General features: G+C 38.5%; 1 protein-coding gene across 8 annotated transcripts in view; it reads left to right on the top strand.

The window, feature by feature from the left end:
• Nucleotides 1–23,256, top strand: part of LOC135109621 (DNA ligase 1-like) — a 195,424-nt gene extending 172,168 nt beyond the window's left edge. For 4 of the 8 annotated variants that reach the window (XM_064021051.1, XM_064021049.1, XM_064021050.1 and 1 more), the window contains one exon: nucleotides 13,800–14,952. In XM_064021051.1, the coding sequence (XP_063877121.1) occupies nucleotides 13,800–14,875 (1,076 nt within the window). In that variant the 3' untranslated portion in view covers nucleotides 14,876–14,952. Of the gene's footprint in view, nucleotides 1–13,799; nucleotides 14,953–20,329; nucleotides 20,465–22,644 lie in introns of those variants that run through there. The other 4 variants (XM_064021053.1, XM_064021054.1, XM_064021057.1 and 1 more) reach the window with 4 other exon arrangements.
• Nucleotides 23,257–23,493: the final 237 nt, after the last annotated feature.

Genomic DNA, 23,493 nt, shown 5'->3' with positions numbered 1-23,493 from the left:
AGTCCATTCCTCTCATCTACCACTCTATTTGTGAACCAATTTTTTCCTATCTCCTTCCTAAACCTAAATTTTTCAAGCTTGAACCCGTTATTTCTTGTTCTATCCTGGTTGCTGATCCTAAGAATTTTGCTTACATGCCCCTTGTTATAACCCTTATACCACTTAAAGACTTCTATCAGGTCCCCTCTTGACCTACATCTCTCTAAAGAATGTAAATTTAACAACTTCAATCTCGCCTTGTAAGGAATACTCCTCATCCCCTGCATCCTTTTAGTCATTCTCCTCTGTACTGATTCTAATAGACCTATATCTTTCCTGTAATGTGGGGACCAGAGCTGCACAGCGTAGTCTAGATGAGGTCTGACCAGTGCCAAGTATTACTTTAAAATTACTTCCGGCCTTCTACTTTTAACACTCCTAAAAATTAATCCTAGTACCCTATTTGCCCTGTTTCTGCCCTCTATACATTGTTTTCCTAGACAGAGTTCAGAGCTGACTATAACTCCTAAATCTTTCTCATACCCTGTACCTACCAGAGTTTGGTTGTTTAATGTGTACCTACTGTGTGGGTTTCCTCTACCTTTTTTTTTTTTTTTTTTTTTATGTAGGAAGGATACTGGCCAAGGGCAACAAAAATCTAATAAAAAAAAATGCCCACTGAAATGCCAGTCCCTTAAAAGGGTCAAAGCAGTGGTCAAAAATTGGTGGATAAGTGTCTTGAAACCTCCCTTTTGAAGGAATTCAAGTCATAGGAAGGTGGAAATACAGAAGCAGGCAAGGAGTTCCAGAGTTTACCAGAGAAAGGGATGAATGATTGAGAATACTGGTTAACTCTTGCGTTAGAGAGGTGGACAGAATAGGGGTGAGAGAAAGAAGAAAGTCTTGTGCAGCGAGGCCGCGGAAGGAGGGGAGGCATGCAGTTAGCAAGATCAGAAGAGCAGTTGGCATGAAAATAGCGGTAGAAGACAGCTAGATATGCAACATTGCGGCGGTGAGAGAGGGGCTGAAGACAGTCAGTTAGAGGAGAGGAGTTGATGAGACGAAAAGCTTTTGATTCCACCCTGTCTAGAAGAGCAGTATGAGTGGAAACCCCCCAGACATGTGAAGCATACTCCATACATGGACGGATAAGGCCCTTGTACAGAGTTAGCAGCTGGGGGGGTGAGAGAAACTGGCGGAGACGTCTCAGAACACCTAACTTCATAGAAGCTGTTTTAGCTAGAGATGAGATGTGAAGTTTCCAGTTCAGATTATAAGTAAAGGACAGACCGAGGATGTTCAGTGTAGAAGAGGGGGACAGTTGAGTGTCATTGAAGAAGAGGGGATAGTTGTCTGGAAGATTGTGTCGAGTTGATAGATGGAGGAATTGAGTTTTTGAGGCATTGAACAATACCAAGTTTGCTCTGGCCCAATCAGAAATTTTAGAAAGATCAGAAGTCAGGCGTTCTGTGGCTTCCCTGCGTGATATGTTTACCTCCTGAAGGGTTGGACGTCTATGAAAAGACGTGGAAAAGTGCAGGGTGGTATCATGAGCATAGGAGTGGATAGGACAAGAAGTTTGATTTAGAAGATCATTAATGAATAATAAGAAGAGAGTGGGTGACAGGACAGAACCCTGAGGAACACCACTGTTAATAGATTTAGGAGAAGAACAGTGACCGTCTACCACAGCAGCAATAGAACGGTCAGAAAGGAAACTTCAGATGAAGTTACAGAGAGAAGGATAGAAACCGTAGGAGGGTAGTTTGGAAATCAAAGCTTTGTGCCAGACTCTATCAAAGGCTTTTGATATGTCCAAGGCAACAGCAAAAGTTTCACCAAAGTCTCTAAAAGAGGATGACCAAGACTCAGTAAGGAAAGCCAGAAGATCACCAGTAGAGCGGCCTTGACGGAACCCATACTGGCGATCAGATAGAAGGTTGTGAAGTGATAGATGTTTAAGAATCTTCCTGTTGAGGATAGATTCAAAAACTTTAGATAAGCAGGAAATTAAAGCAATAGGACGGTAGTTTGAGGGATTAGAGCGGTCACCCTTTTTAGGAACAGGTTGAATGTAGGCAAACTTCCAGCAAGAAGGAAAGGTAGATGTTGACAGACAGAGCTGAAAGAGTTTGACTAGGCAAGGTGCAAGCACGGAGGCACAGTTTCGGAGAACATTAGGAGGGACCCCATCAGGTCCATAAGCCTTCCGAGGGTTTAGGCGAGTGAGGGCATGGAAAACATCATTACGAAGAATTTTAATAGGTGGCATGAAGTAGTCAGTGGGTGGAGGAGAGGGAGGAACAAGCCCAGAATCGTCCAAGGTAGAGTTTTTAGCAAAGGTTTGAGCAAAGAGTTCAGCTTTAGAAATAGATGTGATAGCAGTGGTGCCATCTGGTTGAAGTAGAGGAGGGAAAGAAGAAGAAGCAAAGTTATTGGAGATATTTTTGGCTAGATGCCAGAAATCACGAGGGGAGTTAGATCTTGAAAGGTTTTGACATTTTCTGTTAATGAAGGAGTTTTTGGCTAGTTGGAGAACAGACTTGGCATGGTTCCGGGCAGAAATATAAAGTGCATGAGATTCTGGTGAAGGAAGGCTTAAGTACCTTTTGTGTGCCACCTCTCTATCATGTATAGCACGAGAACAAGCTGTGTTAAACCAAGGTTTAGAAGGTTTAGGACGAGAAAAAGAGTGAGGAATGTACGCCTCCATGCCAGACACTATCACCTCTGTTATGCGCTCAGCACACAAAGATGGGTCTCTGACACGGAAGCAGTAGTCATTCCAAGGAAAATCAGCAAAATACCTCCTCAGGTCCCCCCAACTAGCAGAGGCAAAATGCCAGAGGTATCTTCGCTTAGGGGGATCCTGAGGAGGGATTGGAGTGATAGGAAAAGATAAAGATATGAGATTGTGATCGGAGGAGCCCAACGGAGAAGAAAGGGTGACAGCATAAGCACAAGGATTAGAGGTCAGGAAGAGGTCAAGAATGTTGGGCGTATCTCCAAGACGGTCAAGAATACGAGTAGGGTGTTGCACCAATTGCTCTAGGTCATGGAGGATAGCAAAGTTGTAGGCTAGTTCACCAGGATGGTCAGTGAAGGGAGAGGAAAGCCAAAGCTGGTGGTGAACATTGAAGTCTCCAAGAATGGAGATCTCTGCAAAAGGGAAGAGGGTCAGAATGTGCTCCACTTTGGAAGTTAAGTAGTCAAAGAATTTCTTATAGTCAGAGGAGTTAGGAGAGAGGTATACAGCACAGATAAATTTAGTATGAGAATGACTCTGTAGTCGTAGCCAGATGGTGGAAAACTTGGAAGATTCAAGAGCGTGGGCACGAGAGCAGGTTAAGTCATTGCGCACATAAACGCAGCATCCAGCTTTGGATCGAAAATGAGGATAGAGAAAGTAGGAGGGAACAGAAAAGGGGCTACTGTCAGTTGCCTCAGACACCTGAGTTTCAGTGAGGAAAAGAAGATGAGGTTTAGAAGAGGAGAGGTGGTGTTCTACAGATTGAAAATTAGATCTTAGACCGCGAATGTTGCAGAAGTTAATGAAGAAAAAGTTGAGGGGGTTGTCAAGACACTTAGGGTCGTCGACGGAAAGGCAGTCCGACCTGGGGACATTTATGGTCCCCTCCCCAGATGGGGACTCCGAGGCTGGTGTAGGAGTCACCATGATTTTAAAATTTTTTGAGTGAAGGGTGTGTGTGTTATTAGGTGCTTGTAGTTTTGTGTGGTGGAAGAGAGTTGTCTTTAGAGGGCAGGCTGTGACTACCCCCTTGTGTTGTGAGACACAAAGGGAAACGTTCAGTGAGGTCACAGCTGGGTTTAATGATAAGTTCACAGCACCCCCTGAACAGTGCTTTAGACCTCACTGGGAGTAATTATCGTTACTCTCAGTGAGGTCTAAGTACTTTACATTTATTGATATTAAATTACATTTGCCATCTGTCCATCCATTCATTTATCCTATCTAAATCTGCCTGCAAGGCAATGGCACCTGATTCTGACCCAACTGATCTACCTATCTTTGTGTCATCCGCAAATTTACTAACATCACTACTAATTCCAATATCCAAGTCATTGATACATATATATAAAAAAAACAATAATGGCCCTAATCTGATCCCTGTGGCACCCCACTAATTACATGACCCCACTCGGATTTCGAGCCATTTATTACAACTTTTTATCTGTCGCTAAGCCATGACCGTATCCAGCCTAACACCTTCCCATCTATCCCATGTGCCCTAACCTTTCTCAGGAGCCTTTGATGAGGTACCTTGTCAAATGCTTTACTAAAGTCTAGATATAAGATATCATAATTATCGCCATTATCTACTGCCTCATACACTTTACTGTAAAAACTTAACAAATTTGTCAGGCAAGACTTTCCCTAGTTGTGGTTTCCAGTAATTGAATAATCTCATCTTGTGTGTGTTTATTTACCTAGTTGTGGTTTATGGAAGGGGAGTAATGTCATAGTATCCTGTCTCTATATCTATCTAGTTTGGTCTTAAAGGCACTGACTTTCGGCATTTACAATATCTTCACTGAGTTCATTCCATTTATTCACACTTCTGTGAGGAAAATCATATTTCTTAATGTCTCTTCTACAGTTAACTCTCTTCAACTTCTTATTGTGACCCTTGTGAGTCTAAATTTATAAAACCATCTTTGCCCATATTTTCCATACTATTTATCATTCTGTAGATGTTTATTAAATCTCCTCTCTCTCTCCTATTTTCAAGGGTAGGAATTACCAACATTCTTAATCTCTCTTCATAGATCAACTTACTCAACTCCAGAACCATCTTAGTGACTGCTCTTTGTACTCTTTCTAATTTTATAATATTCCTCTTTGTACAAGGAGACCACACCACTGCTGCATATTCCAATCTTGGTCTTATCATGGAAACAACTTTTTAAATATTTCTTTATCCAAATATGAGAATGCCATTCTTACTCTTTTTAACAAATTCATCGTCTCCAGTAATTTTATCAATGTGTCTGTCCGGAATCAAATTTTCAGTAACTGTTACTTCCAAATCCACTTGCTCTTTTGACTTCTTTAATTTCACACCTTCCATCTCATAATGATATTGTATTCTTTTCCCACTCTTACCAAACTCTATTACTTTACATTTACTTAAATTGAATTCCATTTGCCAAGATTTACTCCATCTATTTATCTTATTTAAATCATCTTGCAGTACCATATAGTCATTTACATTTTCTACCCTTCTCATCAGCTTAGCATCATCTGCAAATAAGTTCATATAACTGTCTATTTCTTCATTTATTTCATTCACATATATTACAAACATTATCGGTCCCAACACTGATCCCTGTGGGAAACCAGTAGTTACTTTCAACCAAGATGAATTTTGGTCTTATATTACAGTTCTCATCTCTCTCTGTCATCCAGATAATCCTCCATCCTCTCCAGCAGTCTTCCTCCAATTTTTCCATAATTTTTTATCTTCCATAGCAATCTTCGATGTGGTACTTTGTCAAATGCCTTCTTCAAGTCTAAGTAGACACCATCCACCCATCTGCCTCTTTCCTGCACAATATTGACTACCCTTGAATAAAAGGACAATAAGTTCATAGAGTATAATCTTTCCTTTCTAAATCCAAATTAGCAATTTACTAAAGCTTTATTTCTTTCCAAGTGTTCCATCCATGTTTCCTTTTTTGTTCTTTCACATAATTTTCCTACAGCATTAGTCAAGGCCACTGGTCAATAATTTAGTGGATTTTCCTTATTTCCTCCTTTGTATATTGGTGTAATATTTGCTCTCTTCCAATCTTTTGTAACTCTTTCCTGTGATAGTGATGTCACCACTAGACTGTGAATTTTATCAGCCAGTTGTTCTCTACATTCCTTCAATATCCAGTTTGATACTCCATCTGGACCAGTTGCTTTATTTACTTCAAGTTCTTCCATCATCTTAAGTATTTCTTCATAACTGACTGGGACTGTACTTAGTGTATTCCTCACCAACTTATCCCTTCCAGCATCAAACTCCCCTTCCACAGTAAATATTGTGTATCATACACAACCTCCGCCATGTCCTGTGTATCATCATAGATTTTTCCTTCAATTTTCAATCTTGATACACCTTTCTTCTTCTTCATCTTCCCATTAATATGTCTAAAGAATAGTTTGGTTTCATTTATACACTTATCTATTATATTTCTTTCATAGTTTCATCTCTGCATTCTTATTATCTCAATGTACTTGTTTCTAGCATCATTATATTCCTCCCATCTGCTCTCAGTTTTTCTCTTCTTCCATCTATTCCAAGTATTTGATTTATGATTACTAGCCTCTTTGCATTTTGTAATGAACCATTCTTTACCCTTTCTACATCTTGCTCCTCCTTTAGGTACAAATTTCTCCACAACAGAATTATTTATCCTTATAAATTCATCCCATTTTTCCCGAACATCTTCTGCATCTTCAAAGATGCGGTTATTAATCTTAGATACATGACAATACGTATATCAATGTTTTCAGTAAAAAATGAGACAAATTTTTTTTTTTTTTTTTTTTTTTTTTTTTTTTTTTTTTTTTTTTTGATACATGGCCCTTGCCCCATGTTTGGTGAACTAGAATGTTCTGAGTGACTGGCCACTTCCAGAGTGATTGTTGGTGTCTTTTATCGTATCATACAGTCAGCGACTCGTGATTAAAACTTCCACTGACATGAGCATCACATTGCACAAACTGGCAATTGGCTCCTCCTCACTCTGAAAAAAAATCTGCCGGGAGAAAATAACTATAGGGCAACTTAGCTTCATCCCTTGTATGTTTTGAAAGCATAAAATAACAGATTCAGTGCTTGACATATGGACACAATGGAAAGTTATCTTTTGTGACTGCTCCTTACTTCAGCTAACAAAACAGCTGTGTTTGTTTTAAACAAAGTGTTTTACTGAAGTGATGTGTGATGCCTGGAAAATATACAGGCAACAGTTACATGGTATAAATGTTAGAGTTTCATTAGAATGGTGAAATGATTTGAAAAATACACCACACAACTTTTGCAAGGGAAAAGACTGTGAATGCGTTAGTGAAGAAATAGAACAATGAGGGACACTAGGATGTGTCTCACCACAAACATGGTGGTGGGCCTCTCCAAAATATTTCTCTCTCTCTCTCTCTCTCTCTCTCTCTCTCTCTCTCTCTCTCTCTCTCTCTCTCTCTCTCTCTCTCTCTCTCTCTCTCTCTCTCTCTCTCTCTCTCTCTCTCTCTCTCTCTCTCTCTCTCGATGCACCTTTAACTGTCTTGTTACACCATGCAATGTGTTGTCAAACATTTTGGAGTGACTCACCACCATGTTTGTGGTGAGACACATCCTGGCATCCCTCATTGCTCCATTTCTTCTCTATTTCACTCACAGTGAATTAGTGAAACTCTAACATTCATACTAAGTAAATGTGGCCCAGATATTTTCCAGGCATCACAGATCACCTCAGGAGAACACTTTGTCTAAAACAATCATAGTTGTTTCATTAGCTGAAGCAAGGAGCGGTCACAAAAGATAACTTTCCCTTATGCCAATATGTCAAACACTGAATCTGTTATTCTATGCTTTTAAAAATATATGGGGGACTAACCTAAGTTGCTATGTAGTTAGTTTCTTCTGGTATTTTTTTTCAGACTGATGAGGAAAAAGTTACCAGTTTGAACAGCATAACACTCACGTCAGTGGGGTTTCTAATCATGAGTATTGATGACTGTATACCATCTTTTGTATTTCCTCTTTGCAGTATATTGTATATTCTATTTAATTCCAGGTACGTCTATGGCAGTGCCTACATTGGTGTCATATTTAGATTTTGTTAAACTTACAGCTCATTGATCGTGGATTCCTTTCTTACATTATCAGGAGAACCATGCATCACTTCAGAAGCTTTGTGACTCTGCCCATCATTGCTGTTTCCACCAGTCATGTCTCTTCATCACTTCTGTCCAGTGGGGCATGATATTTAATGTTCTGCACTAGATCAGGTTTCTTTTTTGAATACCAAATCTAATCTTACTGTTTTATCACATCTGAATCATGTGCTCTCCTCTATCCAGTGGCATTGTATTTTTCATCATTAAATACAGCTATATACAAAAACTATCCCAAGATTTCAAACTCCTCCATATGTATGAGTATTCCACTGCCCACTGTTCAATTTACCTTCCTGCAATTGAAATATCCCTTCATGGTTACATCTCTGTTTTTCTACTACTTATTAATAATTTTATATTTTCCCTTGTTTCATTTAATATTTTTTTATTTTTATTTATTTATTTTTTTTCAGTGAAACATGCACCAAGTCGTTTTTTTTTTCTTGTAATTTAATGTCAAATTTTAGCATCTCAGCACTTCCTTTTCCATAGACCATTTCATCAACCAATAAATCCTTCCTTACCAACATCATCACTACTTCTTCATACTTACCTTGTCTATTTTTCTGCCATCCCATTGTACTTTCCTCCTGCAATCTTCAGGCTTAATTGTGCCATTCAGTTTGATTTTGGTGACTTCTGTATAATCTGTTTCACTTAGCCTTAAATAATCATTTAGTTTCAACAGCACCAATATCAATGTAATGTTTCTCTCCTCTCCCTTTCCTATGTTTACCACTTCCTTAACTTCATATTTATAACTTTCCAGGATTTTTTTTTTTTTTTTTTTTCCACAGTATGTTTGCCTTGGCTCTTTTCTCCTCATTCATATATTTCCTTATACATATATTTTTATAAGCTTCCTTTATTGAGTTTCACACTCCAGCCAATACTTTCTCTGCATCTACCAGGGATCTAAACCTCACCTTCATTGAGTGATACATTCCTTTTGTATTTTCTAGTTCCTATCACTTCCTCAGTTTCTTCATTCAGGCTTCTTGCTTCCTCCTGTACTTCACTCACCACTTGGAGTGCTATGGCCCTCTCAGTTTGATATATATATACATGTATATATATATATATATATATATATATATATATATATATATATATATATATATATATATTGTCAGCACTTCTTCCTTTTCTCTTGCTCCTTTTTCCATTCTTTTTGTTTCTTATTCAATTTCAAAACAGTCCCTTTGATGATTGCCTTGTTTTGTTCCAGTTTCCTCCACTATATCTGCCTTTCATTTGACTCTTTGACATTTTATATACCTTTCTCCATTCTTTTCCTCATCTTAGTGTTACCTTTGATTTTTTTCACTATTTTATTGTTCTTTTGCTCCAAAATTGTTCTATTTCTCCTTGTTACTCTACCTCTCCTCCATTCATCCATCCATCCCTCTCCCCCCACTTTTTTTGCCCATAATCCTTGAAATCTATTTTTCTTGTTAGTGTCATGTTACTGTCTGCTGATGACAGTTCTCCTAATGTAAACACACTTCCTGTGCACATTTTTACCGATGCTCTTTGCCATCTCTTGCAAAAATGAGATTAAATACACTCATATTCCAGATGGGACGACACTTAAAGCTTCTAAGTCTAAGTCTTCAAATAAGTCAGCAGGGCATTGCTCCAATAGAACACTTTGGAGTCTTAGAGGCAAACATCTAATCTTACTGTGCATATGCATGTGTACCTGTGTGTCTGTGTGTGTGTGTGTGTGTGTGTATTTACCTAGTTGTATAATACAGGGTTTGAGCAGGACTCATAGTGTCCTGTCTTCATATCTATATTTATCCAGCATTTCCTTAAATTTATGCACGTTTGGTACTGTAACATGCTCCTCATTTAGACCAATCCAGATATCCATAGTTCTATGTGAAGAACTGTACTTCTTGATTTCCCTCAAACACTGACTTTTCCAGATCTTTGAGTGCCCTCTTGTCCATCCAGCTTCATCTTCCAGCAACACCAGGTCCTGCTTGTCTATCTTCTCAGTGCGGTTAACAGTTTTTACATCATTATTAGATCTCCTCTTTCCCTTCTAACTTGCAAAGTTGGCAGTCCCATTTTCTTCAACCTCTCTTCATATGTTAGGTCTTTCAGCTCCGGTACCATCCTTGTAGCTGCCCTCTCAATTCTTTCCAACTTCTTTATGTTTTTCTTCATATGTGGAGACCACACCAGTGCTGCATATTCCAGTCTGGGATGTAGCATAGTGGCTGTAATTTTTTTTATGATAGTCTTATCCATGTAATGAAATGCCATCCTAATATTTGTTAACATCCTGTTTGTCAAGCCAAATATCTCACTTATATGCTGTTCTGGGGTCAGGGTATCTTGAAAAACCACTCCTAGGTCTTTTTCCTCCTTGCTCCTCATTATTACTTCCTCCCCCATTTTATAGTCCCATACAGGTCTTGTTTAACTCTTTCCCAATTCCTTCACATGGCATTTCTTATCATTAAATTCAAATTTCCATTTCTCGCTCCACCTATAAATTTTGTCAATATCCTTTTGCAACTCCATACAATCAATATGGCTCTTTATTACCCTTAACAATTTTGCATCATCAGCAAACAGATTAATATAAATGGTCAAACCCTCCTGCATATCATTGATGTATATTTGGAACATAATGGGTGCTAACACTGACCCCATTGGTACTCCACTTGTTACATTACCCCAACTTGAACAGGTGTCCCTGATCACAATTCTCATTTCTCCATCCCTTAAGTAGTGTCTCATCCATTTTAGCATTGTTGCTCTCAGTCCTATATGTTTCATCTTCCACAATAGTCTTTTATGTGGAACTTTATCAAAAGCTTTTTTGATGTCCAAGTACACTGCATCTACCCCCCCATCTCTGTTTTGTTCTTCATCTATTACTCTTGTATAGAAACTTAGTAAATTTGTCACACATGATCTTCCTTTTCTGAAACCAAATTGACTATTTGTTATAACTCCTTTCTCTTCCAAATATTTCACCCACTTTTCCTTGATCACAATTTCACAGATCTTGCCCACAACACTAGTTAGCAACACCGGTCTATAATTTATTGACTCAACCCAAATTAGCTCCATCACTTGTTCTCTACATTCCTTTAGTTTCCAACCTGACACTCCATCAGGCCCCATTGCGTTCCTGACATCCAACTTCTCTAACAATTTGCCAATTTCATGTTTTTGCACCAAGACTTCCCATTACCCACCCCCCACCTTATCTTGTTTGGTTCTGTAAAATCCTCTTCCACATTGAACACAGACCTGAAACTCCTTCATAATATCACTCATCTCTTCCGCTGTTTGATATAGCCTTTCTTCCTTTACTATTTTGTTAGTGGTCTCTCTGCTTGTCATCTTTCCATTGATATATCTGTAAAAAAGCTTGGGCTCTTCTTCACATTTCTTTACCACATCCTTTTCAAGTTGTTTCTCCTTATTTGTTCTTATTCTAACATACTCATTCCTTGCCTCCTTATAGTACTTTCTATTATTTTAATTTCTTTGTTTCTTCAGTTTCTTCTAAGCTATATCCTTTCTCTTCTTAGCTTCTGCACATCTGGCATTATACCAAATACGTTTGCTCCTCCTTACTTTATATACAGGTATATACTTCTGCACACCCTCATTGTACTTTTTTTCAGGAATGTTTTGTATTTCTCTTCCACTGTCTTGCCTTCCATAAGTCCCTTCCAATCAATTCTCCCAAAGAATTTTCTTACTCTGTAAAATTTGTCTTTGCATGATTTAATCTCCCATTTTTATAATCCTGCTTATGTGTTAGAACCTCCCAATCTTGCAGTACCACTTCTAACACCACATGGTCACATTTTCCCATTGGGCTTAAATATTTAATGGTTGGACTGGGCTCCAGTTTTTTTTGTAAATACCAGGTCTAGCATAGATGGTATCTTGTAAATTACTCCACTCATTGGTCCATTGTATTTACCAGAGCTAACTGTAGCATTTTTTCACTCCACGGTCCAGCATTCCTATTAATTTCCTTCTCCTCCCAGCTTACATTTTTGCAGTTAAAGTCTCCCACTAGTAGTATTTTACTGTCCTTCCTTATCATGTTGTCTAAGCACTTCAACACTTCCTTTTGCATTTCTTTGTGATCCTCCAGCCTCCATGTATTAGTCTTCGGTGGCACATACCTTGATATTATCCTCCTGCTTTCTCTCCCACTGGTCCTGATTGTTATACCTATGACCTAAACCATGCCATCTCCATATTGCACTTCCACATATATCTCATCTTGAACTATTATCAGTACTCCTCCTACTTTTCCCTTTCTATCTCTCCTTCAATAATTATATACCTCCTCCTTAAAGTTTAAATGGACTTCCTCTTTTTAACTTTGTCTCAGTTAGACACAACACATCTGGTCTGTTTTTCTTTAAGTAATCTCTCACTTCCAGTACACTTGAAAGTAATCTATCTATGTTTGTATACATTACTCTTTATGTACTACTTCTCCCACAACATGCAATTTGTCTGTCTACTGCTGTGGTTCTTTCATTTCATGTTCCCTTTCCCGAATATACCATTTCCTTAGTCTCATATCTAGTACCCTCCAATAAAATTTCCTCTTCTCAGCCTCTGTCCTCTCATTTTTTTCTAAGCTTCATTTCTCAGGTTCGTCTCTTTTTCCCTTTCTTCCAAGCTCATATCTCATTTTACCCAAATATTCTTGTATTCTGAACTTTCAGTCAGCTTCCCAGTTCTCACTAGGATCTCCTCTACTGCAACTTGGGATCTCATTCTCACTTTTAACAGTTTTTTTTACCTCCTTCACTATATTTTTCAATTCTATATGCTTCTTCCACTTCTCATTTCAATCCCTGTTCCTCATCCTGGACCATAGTAATAATTTTCCTTATCAACTCCTTCTCTTCCCTCTCTGTCACAGAATTTACTGGGTTTTCTTCTCTTGCAGTCTGAAAAAGACCATGCATTTCTTCTTATCCACTGTGTCTCTCACCAAAACCCCCTTTTCTTTAATTACCGGAATCTTTTCCTGTATTTATTTTTTAACCACATCTGTAAAGCTAACTTTTTCATCCTCATGTTCTTTCTTCCAGGCATTTCTCAGTTCCTCCAGTTTGGTTTCACATACCATCCCTTCCACTTTTCCTGCACTATCCTCCACCTTTTCTTGCAGCCCCTGCAGAGTTACTTCATATTCATTACACTTAGTCTTGAGTATCTCATTTTCTTTCTTTTGTTCCTCCATTGCCTCTTTCATCTCATTGTTTATCTTTAGAGCACTCTCACATTCTCTATACTTCTTTCTTAATTCATTGTTTTCCATAATAATTTTGTCCTGCTTTTCCAGAATGCCAGAGATCACCTCCCTCATGCACCTTATTTCTTTCTCTACATTGATTATCCTCCTCATATTTCCTTTCTCTTCTCTGAATCCTGAAAAATCCATTTCTCCACCTGCCTACACCAATTGTCTCAAGCCCATAGGGGTTTCGATAAAATTTGCCTTCTGTCTCACTTCCTCACTTGGTTTTTTACAAACACCATGACCAGTGGCACCACCTAGGTCTTCCTTTCCTTCCATTTCTTTTAACCTCAAAATACTCCTTTATGTGTTAAATTTAGAGACAGGACACTCTGTAATGCCTTCTCACCCCTGTATATACATTACTAGCCCTCATTGTTTTGTCCAGATCCAATAGCTTGTATCTTCAGGAGCTCTAGCAACTGCCTCCGAACAGCTGGCCGGTGCACACGTGTGGGCGCGTGTGTGTGTTATATATATATATATATATATATATATATATATATATATATATATATATATATATATATATATATATATATATATATATATATATTTATATATATATTTATATATATACAGCTTATTTCATTATTTTATCCAATGCAGGTTCAGACAAATCTAAAAAGCAAGAGAGTCTGCAAATGCGGAGACAGCAGAAGCAGCCAGGAGATGTGTTTACCTCACCCATAATCTATGAAATGAGGAGCCACTGCCAGCAACATAGGAGCAGCAAGATAGGGAATGAAAGCAAAGAAAAAGGAATAAAGAAAACAAGCAAACATGGTTTGAATAGGAAGCAATGGAGATGCACAAACAATTCACATGATACAGGATTCGAGGAGTCTGAGACTGAACAGGATCAGTGGATGGCAAGGCAATATTGTAATGAAAAGAAGCACCAACAGCAACAAGATCCTCATTCCGACATTAATGAAGAAGGTGTCTTGAAAGGCAGAATGACAAGGAAGATGATCACGACCACAGATATACATGCAAAAGTGAAGAAAAGGAAGACTAGTGCCTCATTCAATAGAAGCTTCCCCACTGACTCAAATGACTTTGAGATATGGAAAAAGAAAGTCTTAAGGAATGCACTAGGGAATGGTAGTGTGTCTAAGGGTTCTTATGTTTTGAAGCAAAAGTCTCCAGAGTCCCCTGTTAATTCCCCTCAACCCACCACATCTAGAAAAAAGTGTTCCCTGATACATACCCCCTCAGAGAAATGTCAGCTGCTTGAGTTGCAGAAAGACACCATGCATGTCTCAAAGACATATTCTTGTTGTCCTTCTGTGGACTTGAGAGGAACAAAGGTGCAGCAACAAAGTAGTCAAAGGAGGGGTTCTGTGCAACAAAATACTAGATCCAAAAAACAATGTAGACGACAGATTATGGAACAAAGGGCTGTTTTAGAAAATTTAGATGACAGTGACACCAAAATGGGGGAATGTGATGAAAGTGAGGTGATAATAAGTGACAAGTCAAAAACTTCTACTAGACTTAGGGACGACTCAGATGATAGTGTCAACAGTTATCTGTCTGATTTGAGTAATGAAACCCGTGCTATCCTATACAGGCCAAAAACACTTTGTGAGGAGGAGGAGGAGGAGGAAGACGAAAATGAAAATGATGAGGCTTCTGGTAGCAGTAGTTGGCTCTTTGACATAGAGTCTGAATCTGAATAGATAAATAAATAGCTAAAATCATTATGACCAATTATATGTACAGTAATAATAAATAAAGGCCTCTTCCAACTTGTCAACTGTTATTATTCACTAACTTTATACATTCTCTCTGATCTTTTAGTGTACTTGCTGTCTCTTAGGTCCAGTCAGTCTTTTGTTGTATCTGTTATCAGCTCATGACCATGTCATAGTTATCTCCATCATGTCTTCAGTTTCTGTTTGCTTTTTCATCATAAATATGATTTCCTGCACTGGGATTAACTGGTTTTCATGCACTCTCAGTTTCATCTCCATTAGTTTATTGAATAGAATAATGATCATGTTTCACACTCCTAAGCTAAAGATACACTTTTTTTTTGGGGGGGTAGGTAAAGGAAAGTGGTCAAGATCTATAAAAAAAAATTCTGAAACCATTAGAAGGGGAAAAAAATTAGGCAGAGAGTTGTAAAATTTTCCATTGAAAGTGATGGATTGATAAGAATACTGGTTAACTCTTGAATTTGTGAAGAGTTACATAGAGTTACATAAATACACAAGCCACAACAGACCTTGCAGTCTCTACAAGGTGACCTGACCTAGGACTACTAAACTGATGGTAGAAGAAAAGAACAGTAAAGCAGAAGCCTCTCTCTCCACCCTCCACTGCCTCCAACTTAAGCCATACAGGAAATAGGTCAGAAATAAATACATTACAGGGTTAGAGAAATAAAAACCCAAGGGGAGTTTTATAGGAAACAATGAAAATATATTAAATGAGGTGCCCCTATTTCCTGGAGGCAAGGAAATTAATTCTTAATTTACCAATTTCCAGTCACATACTTTAAGAAAAAAAATAATAAAAAAGGAATAAACCAAAGAAAAAGGTTTTGAGTGAAAGGAGTGAGTGGCCACTGGTGGCCACCTGGTCACCACCTGGTGGTGGTGAGGGTAAAGGGGTAAGCAGCACGGCATTCCTTCAAGTCCATGGGCATCCCTGGGCATACCTCAGCATACCCTGGGCACTTCCTTAACAACACCATGTCTGCCTCGGGAGTTGCACTGGCAGGTGGCCTGGGTAGGAGATAAGGTGTTTGCCTACTTGGGTGTTGTGGCCAGGAGAGAGAGAGAGAGAGAGAAGGGGGGGTGAGGCTCATATGAATCCTGAGATTGGGGCTGGTATCATTCCGCACAAGCCTGGCAGATGGTAATTGGTTGAGGTTCTTATTGGCACTATTTAATAACTTGGGATCTATAGTGTTGCCTGCTACCTCCTGTACCTAGTTAATATCTTCATCTACCTGGTTTTAGCATGATTACCTTTAGTAAGTTACATTGTCCCTCAGAATACAGTGTGTCCAGCACATGCATTTCAAATTTCCAAGAGGAGAGTGGGATGCAAGTGAGAGATTTTCAGTGAAGACTATGTTAGTCTCTATCCTCTTGACCTAAACCTTCCAAACCTTGGTTTAACACAACCTGTTCTCATGCTATACATGATACTTAAGCTATCCATCACCAGAATCTCATACACTTTATATTTCTGCCCAGAATCATACCAAGTTTGTTTTCCAACTACCCAAAAACTTCATTAATAGGAAGTGTCAACATTTTTCAAGATCTAACTCCCCTCATGACTTCTGGTATCTAGCCAAAAACATCTCCAATAACTTTGCTTCCTCTTCTTTCCCTCCTTTATTTCAGCCAGATGGCACCACTGTTGTCACATCTATCTCTAAAGCTGAACTTTTTGCTCAAACCTTTGCTAAAAACTCTACCTTGACAATTCAGAACTTGTTTCTCTTTCTCCTCCACACTCTGACTACTCATCATACCTATTAAAATTCTTCACAATGATGTTTTCCATTCCCTTCCTGGCCTAAACACTCAGAAGGCTGGGGCCAGATGCTCAAAAATCTTAAGGGTCCTTTAAGTGCTAAAGCTCCCTTTGACCGCTTAAGGGCGATGCTCAAAATGTAAAGGTCCCATACGATCAACACCAAAGGTCCCTTTAGTAAAGGTTGCAAACTCATATTTACCATGTGAATTGGCATTATCAGCATTTTTTACATTATTTCTTCTGCTATTCGCTCCCAAAAGTAATTTTAAGGTGGCAGAAGTGTTTTGAGATATGGAACTCTACATAAAATGCGCTGAATCTCCCAAATAAATGCACACAGAAAGCTCTGCTGGGAACTGGTGGCTCCTCGGCAGTCGTGCTGTTTTAGCAGGATGTAGTTCCTTGTGATGGAAGAACTTGACTGTGGTCTAAGGCAATAGAGAAGGTATACAGACCCACTGGATGTTCTGCACATCAGTGATGAACATTTATGCACTTCGGTTTTGTTGCAGTTATAGTAAGTTTACCTTATGGAGGGCCCAGGGGTGGGGGAGGGCGAAGCCCCCCTACCCCACTGTGGTCAGATTACAAAATGTTAGGTTAGTTTATTTTATGGGGGATCCAGGGAGGGTAAAGCCTTGTTGTTTAGGTTACAAAAAGTTAGGTTAGGTTAGTTTACCATATGGTGGTGTCCAGGAGAGGCAAAGTCCTCCCCCAGTTAGGAGGTTACAAAATGTTAGGTTAATATACCTTATGGAGGGTGGTCCAGTAGGTTACAGGGAGGTCAAGGACAGGGAGTACTAGTTGAAACTGCAAATTTACCTAGATTTCTGTGTGAAGAAATCGTGCAGCTGTGCCGGGAATTAGATCCACATGTTGCTCAACCAACTCGAATGGCCAATGCTCTGCCTGTTGCAACATAAGTGTTAATTGCCCTGAGATTCTTTGTAAGTGGTGGTTTTCAAAGTGTTGTTGGTGATGCCATGAGTTGCACCAGTCAAGTGTTTCAAGAGCAATAGCTGGTGTCACTGAAGCTCTCTACAGGAAAGCACTCACAGAGGTTAAGATGCCCTGCAGACTACAAGAATGCACAACTGTAGTGGGAAAAATTGTGAGGAAAGCAAGTTTTTGTAAAATGATTGGGATGGTACACATATTGCTATAAAAACACCAAGCCAAAATGAGCATCTTTACATTAATTGTAAAGGGTACCATTCCCTTAATTGTCAGGTTGTGTGATAGTAAACACTTATCATGAACTGTTTTGCAGTACACATAACTCATTTATTTGAGCAAACTGTAATCTATGAAGAAAATTAGAGCATGAAGAATATGGTGGTAATGTGCTTCTAGATATGTATGGTTCGGCAGAAAGCCTAAGAAAGTACTATAATGATAAAGCTGCATAATCTTTAGCTAAATGTATAATTTATTATACCACTTGCAAGTATCACCTGTCTCACTATGAAAACATGGTATGTCATAGTTTTTACATATAGAAAGCAAACTTAACTTGGATAACAGTTAATCAGTTTGTTACATAAAAATATAACAATGTATTGATGAACAGTTAGGATTAATTGTTATGATAAAAATTGTTCTAACACCTTATGAAGTAGGGAAAACCAAAAAGTAAGTGAAACACAGTTTTACTTTTAAATTGGTAGCATTTACTGATGAAGATGATGAAGTATGATCAAATGACATTTATTGTACAATAAAAATATATTCTTTGTATCATACAAAACTACAGTTTTTATTTTGCCCTAGAAAAGTAAGATATCTGCATGGAATGCATGCCAGAGGTAGAGAATACAATGGTAATGGAAAGAATATATATATATATATATATATATATATATATATATATATATATATATATATATATATATATATATATATATATATATATATATATATATATATATATATATATATATATATATATATATATATATATATATATATATATATATATATATATATATATATATATATATATATATATATATATATATATCCTAGGATACATGTAATGGAGACTTATGCTTCATCCAAAACTAGAGGTATCATAGTTTGTGATATCATATAGTAATATTTCAAATAATTTGTAGTTCACATCACTTCTGTTTTAACCAGCATAGAAAAATATATGTAAGAAAACACACTATTGTACATAATCTTCAAACAACTTTTTTTTCATCATCTCTTTATAATGATGGTGATAATGACTATATTTTATCATTATTCATGTGTGTGTGTGTACTACACTAAATGGCTTAACTAAAACCTGAACAGAGGTAGTTCATTAGTTATTCTTGCAGACAAGTCAATGAAATATTTTGAAGGCCATCACACATCATATTGTACATCACAAAGCCTTAACTATTCTAAATAATGGTACATATAAATCACATTATGACTAAAATTGCAAAATCAGATCATAAAATATGGTTATGTCTTACACTTAAATATTTAAATAAATAATGGCTATTTCTTAAGACTAAAGTTAATGCTAATTATACTTAAATAAATGCTAATTATTAATACCTCTTGATTTTAACTATTTATCTATAAATATACTTAAAAAGGCTACAGAAAACTTGCTTAAATGTTATTTTGCTTAGCTTGCCACAGCCTGACAAAAGTATCAAATGTGTTGCTGAAGCAGTCAAGTGTTGCTCAACTGGTCCAAAGAATTGTGCTTTTCATACAAAAAATTCTGATGCCTGTTTGCATTTGCAACATCTGCAATGCTACCCCCTCTCTGATATACCTCTGCTATTCCATTTGAACTCTCTGCTGCCTTGGTGGTGATGGAGGTTCCTTCTGAGGTTCCTCAATTGTGTCACCATTCCCTGTGTGTGTCTCAGAGTGAACTTCAAGGGAAGGCACATGGGAAACCCCAAGAGAGAGTGGCAGGGCTGTGGACCACTATACTTTCTTCCTCCTCCGGCACAAGCTCAACAGAAAGTGGAAGTTCACTTGTCCCTGAGACATGTAAAAATGTACACTTAAGAAAACAACAAATCATACATTCAGGAACAATTGTGACACTGGGAACAAAAGACAAGAGGATAACAGAAAGTAAGCCCTGACACCTGTGGGAATTTGACATCATATGCACTGGTATTACAGAAAGAAATAGTATTATAATTTCTATGGAAAATGATAGGATAAACCTAAACATTTGCCTCATAAACAATAACATTGGGTGGGTTCATACCCACTACTGAAATATGATATATATATTATATATATAAAATCATGCTCGACTTAATTAGCCAGTCCAGCAGATATATTTTATCAGTAAACAGAACACTTCCAATTCATTTTCATTACTGTTACTGTAAAGTTCATGATTATTCATTCATGCCTAGGTTTGAATCCTGGTAGGAACACATTACCTACTCTACTGTTGGTTCTATCTTCATTAGTCAATGAATGTATTCCTTGCAGAAATATGATAGAAATTTACTGTGGATATAGCAGCTGATTTGCCACAAGCCTATAAAATAAACTGATAGAGATGAACATCCTAGCAAAGCACATCTTTATTTATGGCCTTCTATTACCCTCTCATTCATCATATTTCAATCATATATCATATGAAAAGACTGCAAGCATTATCTCACCAGGTGTGGTGAAACATGTCTTTGCAACATCTGGCAGACTTTCCACTGCCTCAGCTTCCAGTGTGGCAACTACTGCTTCCTCCACAGGAGTCGGTTTGGTGGAAGTGAACACTCCACCATCTTGGATATCAATGTTTGGTGAGTCATTGCAGACAGACATTATTTATTTTCTTTGGTATTATTTTCAACTGAGTGTTACTAACAATTTTAATTGTAAGATAATAAGTATGAAAGTCCATCTTTACAACCAATATGTTTTTATCCTGTCTACACCATATTATTTTATAAGCAACTCTGCTTTCAAAATACTTAAATAGTGCCTTAAAGAATCCTTAGCACACAGTACATGCTTTGTGACTAGATGATAAACTACATCATTTCAATAACAATTATGATATATCATAAAATGGCAAAACAGTGGAATACTTCCCACCAATGTATCACCCGATGTACCATCTCCTCTGTCTCCTGTGTTGCTGCCTGTGCCATCTGTGTCACCCACTGTGCCTTCTGTGCCTTTTATGGTAACTGTTGTGCCTCCTGTACCATCAGCTTTGTCAACTGTGCATACTGCAGTGACAGCTGTGCCAACTTCTGTATTTAGTGTGCCAGTGACTATGGCATCTCCCCTGACATCTGTAATATCTCTCACCACTGCTGTTCCCTTTTCTGTGCCACCTCCACAATTCTGCTGTATAAGCTGAACTGAAGAAGAACAGTGACCGTCTATCACAGTAACAATAGAATGGTCAGAAAGGAAACTTGAGATAAAGTTACAGAAAGAAGGATAGAAGCTATAGGAGGGTGGTTTAGAAATAAAAGCTTTTGTGCCAGACTCTCTCAAAAGCTTTTGATATGTGTAAAGCAACAGCAAAGGTTTCACCAAAATCTCTAAAAGACCAAGACTCAGTAAGGAAAGCCAGAAAACCAGTAGAGTAGCCTTGATGGAGCCCATACTGGCGATCAGATAGAAGGTTGTGAAGTGAGAGATGTTTAAGAATCTTTTTGTTGAGGATAAATTAAAAAAAACTTTTGATAGGCAGGAAATCAAAGCAAAAGGATGGTAGTTTGAGGCATTAGAATAGACACCCTTTTTAGGAACAGACTGAATGTAGGCAGATTTCCAGCAAGAAGGAAAGGTAGATGTTGACAGAGTTGAAAGAGTTTGACTAGGCAAGGCGCAAGCACGAAGGCGTAGCTTTATAGAACAATAGGGGGGGGCCCCATCAGGTCCATAAGCCTTCTGAGGATTTAGGCCAGTGAGGGCATGGGAAACATCATTACGAAGAATTTTAATAGGAAGTGTGAAGTAGTCAGAGGGCAGAGGAGAGGGAGGAACAAGCCCTTAATCAAGGTAGAGTTTTTAGCAAATGTTTCAGCAAGGAGTTCAGCTTTAGAGATAGATGTGATAGCACTGGTGCCATCTGGTTGAAATAAAGGAGGGAAAGAAGATGAAGCAAAGTTATTAATGAAGGAGTTTTGGCTAGTTGAATGACAGACTTGGCATGGTTCCAGGCAAAAATATAAAGTGCATGAGATTCTGGTGATTCTGGTTCAAGTACATTTTGTGGGCCACCTCTCTATCATGTACAGTATGAGAACAGGCTGTGTTAAACCAAGGTTTGAAAGGTTTAGGCCAAGAAAAAGAGTGAGGAATGTATGCCTCCATGCCAGACATCATCATCTCCGTTATCCACTCTGCACACAGAGACAGGTCTCTGACACGGAAGCAGTAGTCATTCCAAGAAAAATCAACAAAATACTTCCTCAGGTCCCCCCAACTAGCAGAGGCAAAATGCCAGAGGCACCTCCACTTAGGTGGATCCTGAGGAGAGATTGGAGTGATAGGACAAAATACAGATATGAGGTTGTGATTGGAGGAGTCCAATGGAGAAGAGAGGGTAACAGCATAAGCAGAAGGATTAGAGGTTAGGAAAAGGGCAAGAATGTTGGGCGTATCTCCAAGACTCAGGAATATGAGTAGAGTGATCCACCTGAGACACTTAGGGTTGATACGAGAAGAGAAGTCCGACCTAGAGACGTTTGTGGTTCCCTCCCCAGATGGGGATTCTGAGGCTGGTGTAGGAGTCGCCATGATAATTTTGAATTTTGAGTGAAGGGTGTGTGTGTAATTAGGTGGTTGTAGTTTTGTGTAAAGGAAGAGAGTTGTCTGTAGAGGGCAGGCTGTGACTGCCCCCTTGTGTTGTGAGATGCAAAGGGAAACATTCAGTGAGGTCATACAGGGTTTAATGATAATTTGGCAGCACCCCCTGATCCAGTGCTTTAGACCTCATTGGGAGTAATTTTCGTTTTGGCAGGTGCCTAATGCTTCCTCCCATATGTGAGGAGTCAGGCGGAGCTAGACGTATCATGATGTTCAGCTGCTTAGCGTGGGGTTTGATGGGAAGTGTTTTGCTTTGGAACGAGAGAGATTTTGGCGCGGAACACGGACACTTGAGGCGTTGTTTTAGAGGTCTAGATTGTGTGGCTTTGTCAGCATAGCAGGTATGTGATAGTGTATATCATTGTGAAGATATTGTTGGGCAAAGTATTGGATGTTAATGAAATGTAAGGAGCGGAAGAGAGGATGATTAGAGTGCACCATGGGTGTGTTGCAGGAGTTTCACGGTGATGCTTAAGGACCGTAGCCACAGTCGTCTTCACCAGTGTGTGCCTGTCTACTGGAGGAGTGGTGTAGTGTGTGGCCATCCTGAGCCCTATCAGTTTGTGGTGACAAGAGAGAGACACCTGTCATCACTCAGCAGGGGAAAAGAAGCATTCGTGTGAACAAGGGTTACCCGTGGTGTCCCTCAACTGGAAATTTTGAGGTGTATAAGTTTCATTTAGTTATTTCTTTCTTTTTTTTTTGTTGTGAGTTTACACAAGTTGTGTATTGATTTATTTTGATATCAATTAAAGTGTTATTTGTATGTTTTATGTTTGTTTACCCTGGCAGATTTTTTTTAGTTTTCACTCCAGTGGTGAAGTTAAGGTGAGCCCAGGCTGGCTGGTGGGCAGCTGGTACTTCATTACAGTTTTGGTAGCAGAGTGTAGTTGTTATACCCTTTTTGGGTCTTGTGAGAAACTCCTGCTTGGGTCCAGTATTTTTATATTGTTGTCAAAGCCATGGAGGGGACATCTGTGAAGGTGGAGAAGTTAATTGACCA

The sequence above is a fragment of the Scylla paramamosain genome, chromosome 19, assembly GCF_035594125.1.
Source record: "Scylla paramamosain isolate STU-SP2022 chromosome 19, ASM3559412v1, whole genome shotgun sequence".
In the NCBI taxonomy this organism is placed as follows: domain Eukaryota; kingdom Metazoa; phylum Arthropoda; class Malacostraca; order Decapoda; family Portunidae; genus Scylla; species Scylla paramamosain.
The sequence above is the reverse complement of the archived record's forward strand: the minus strand, read 5'-3'. Positions and strand labels throughout refer to the sequence as shown.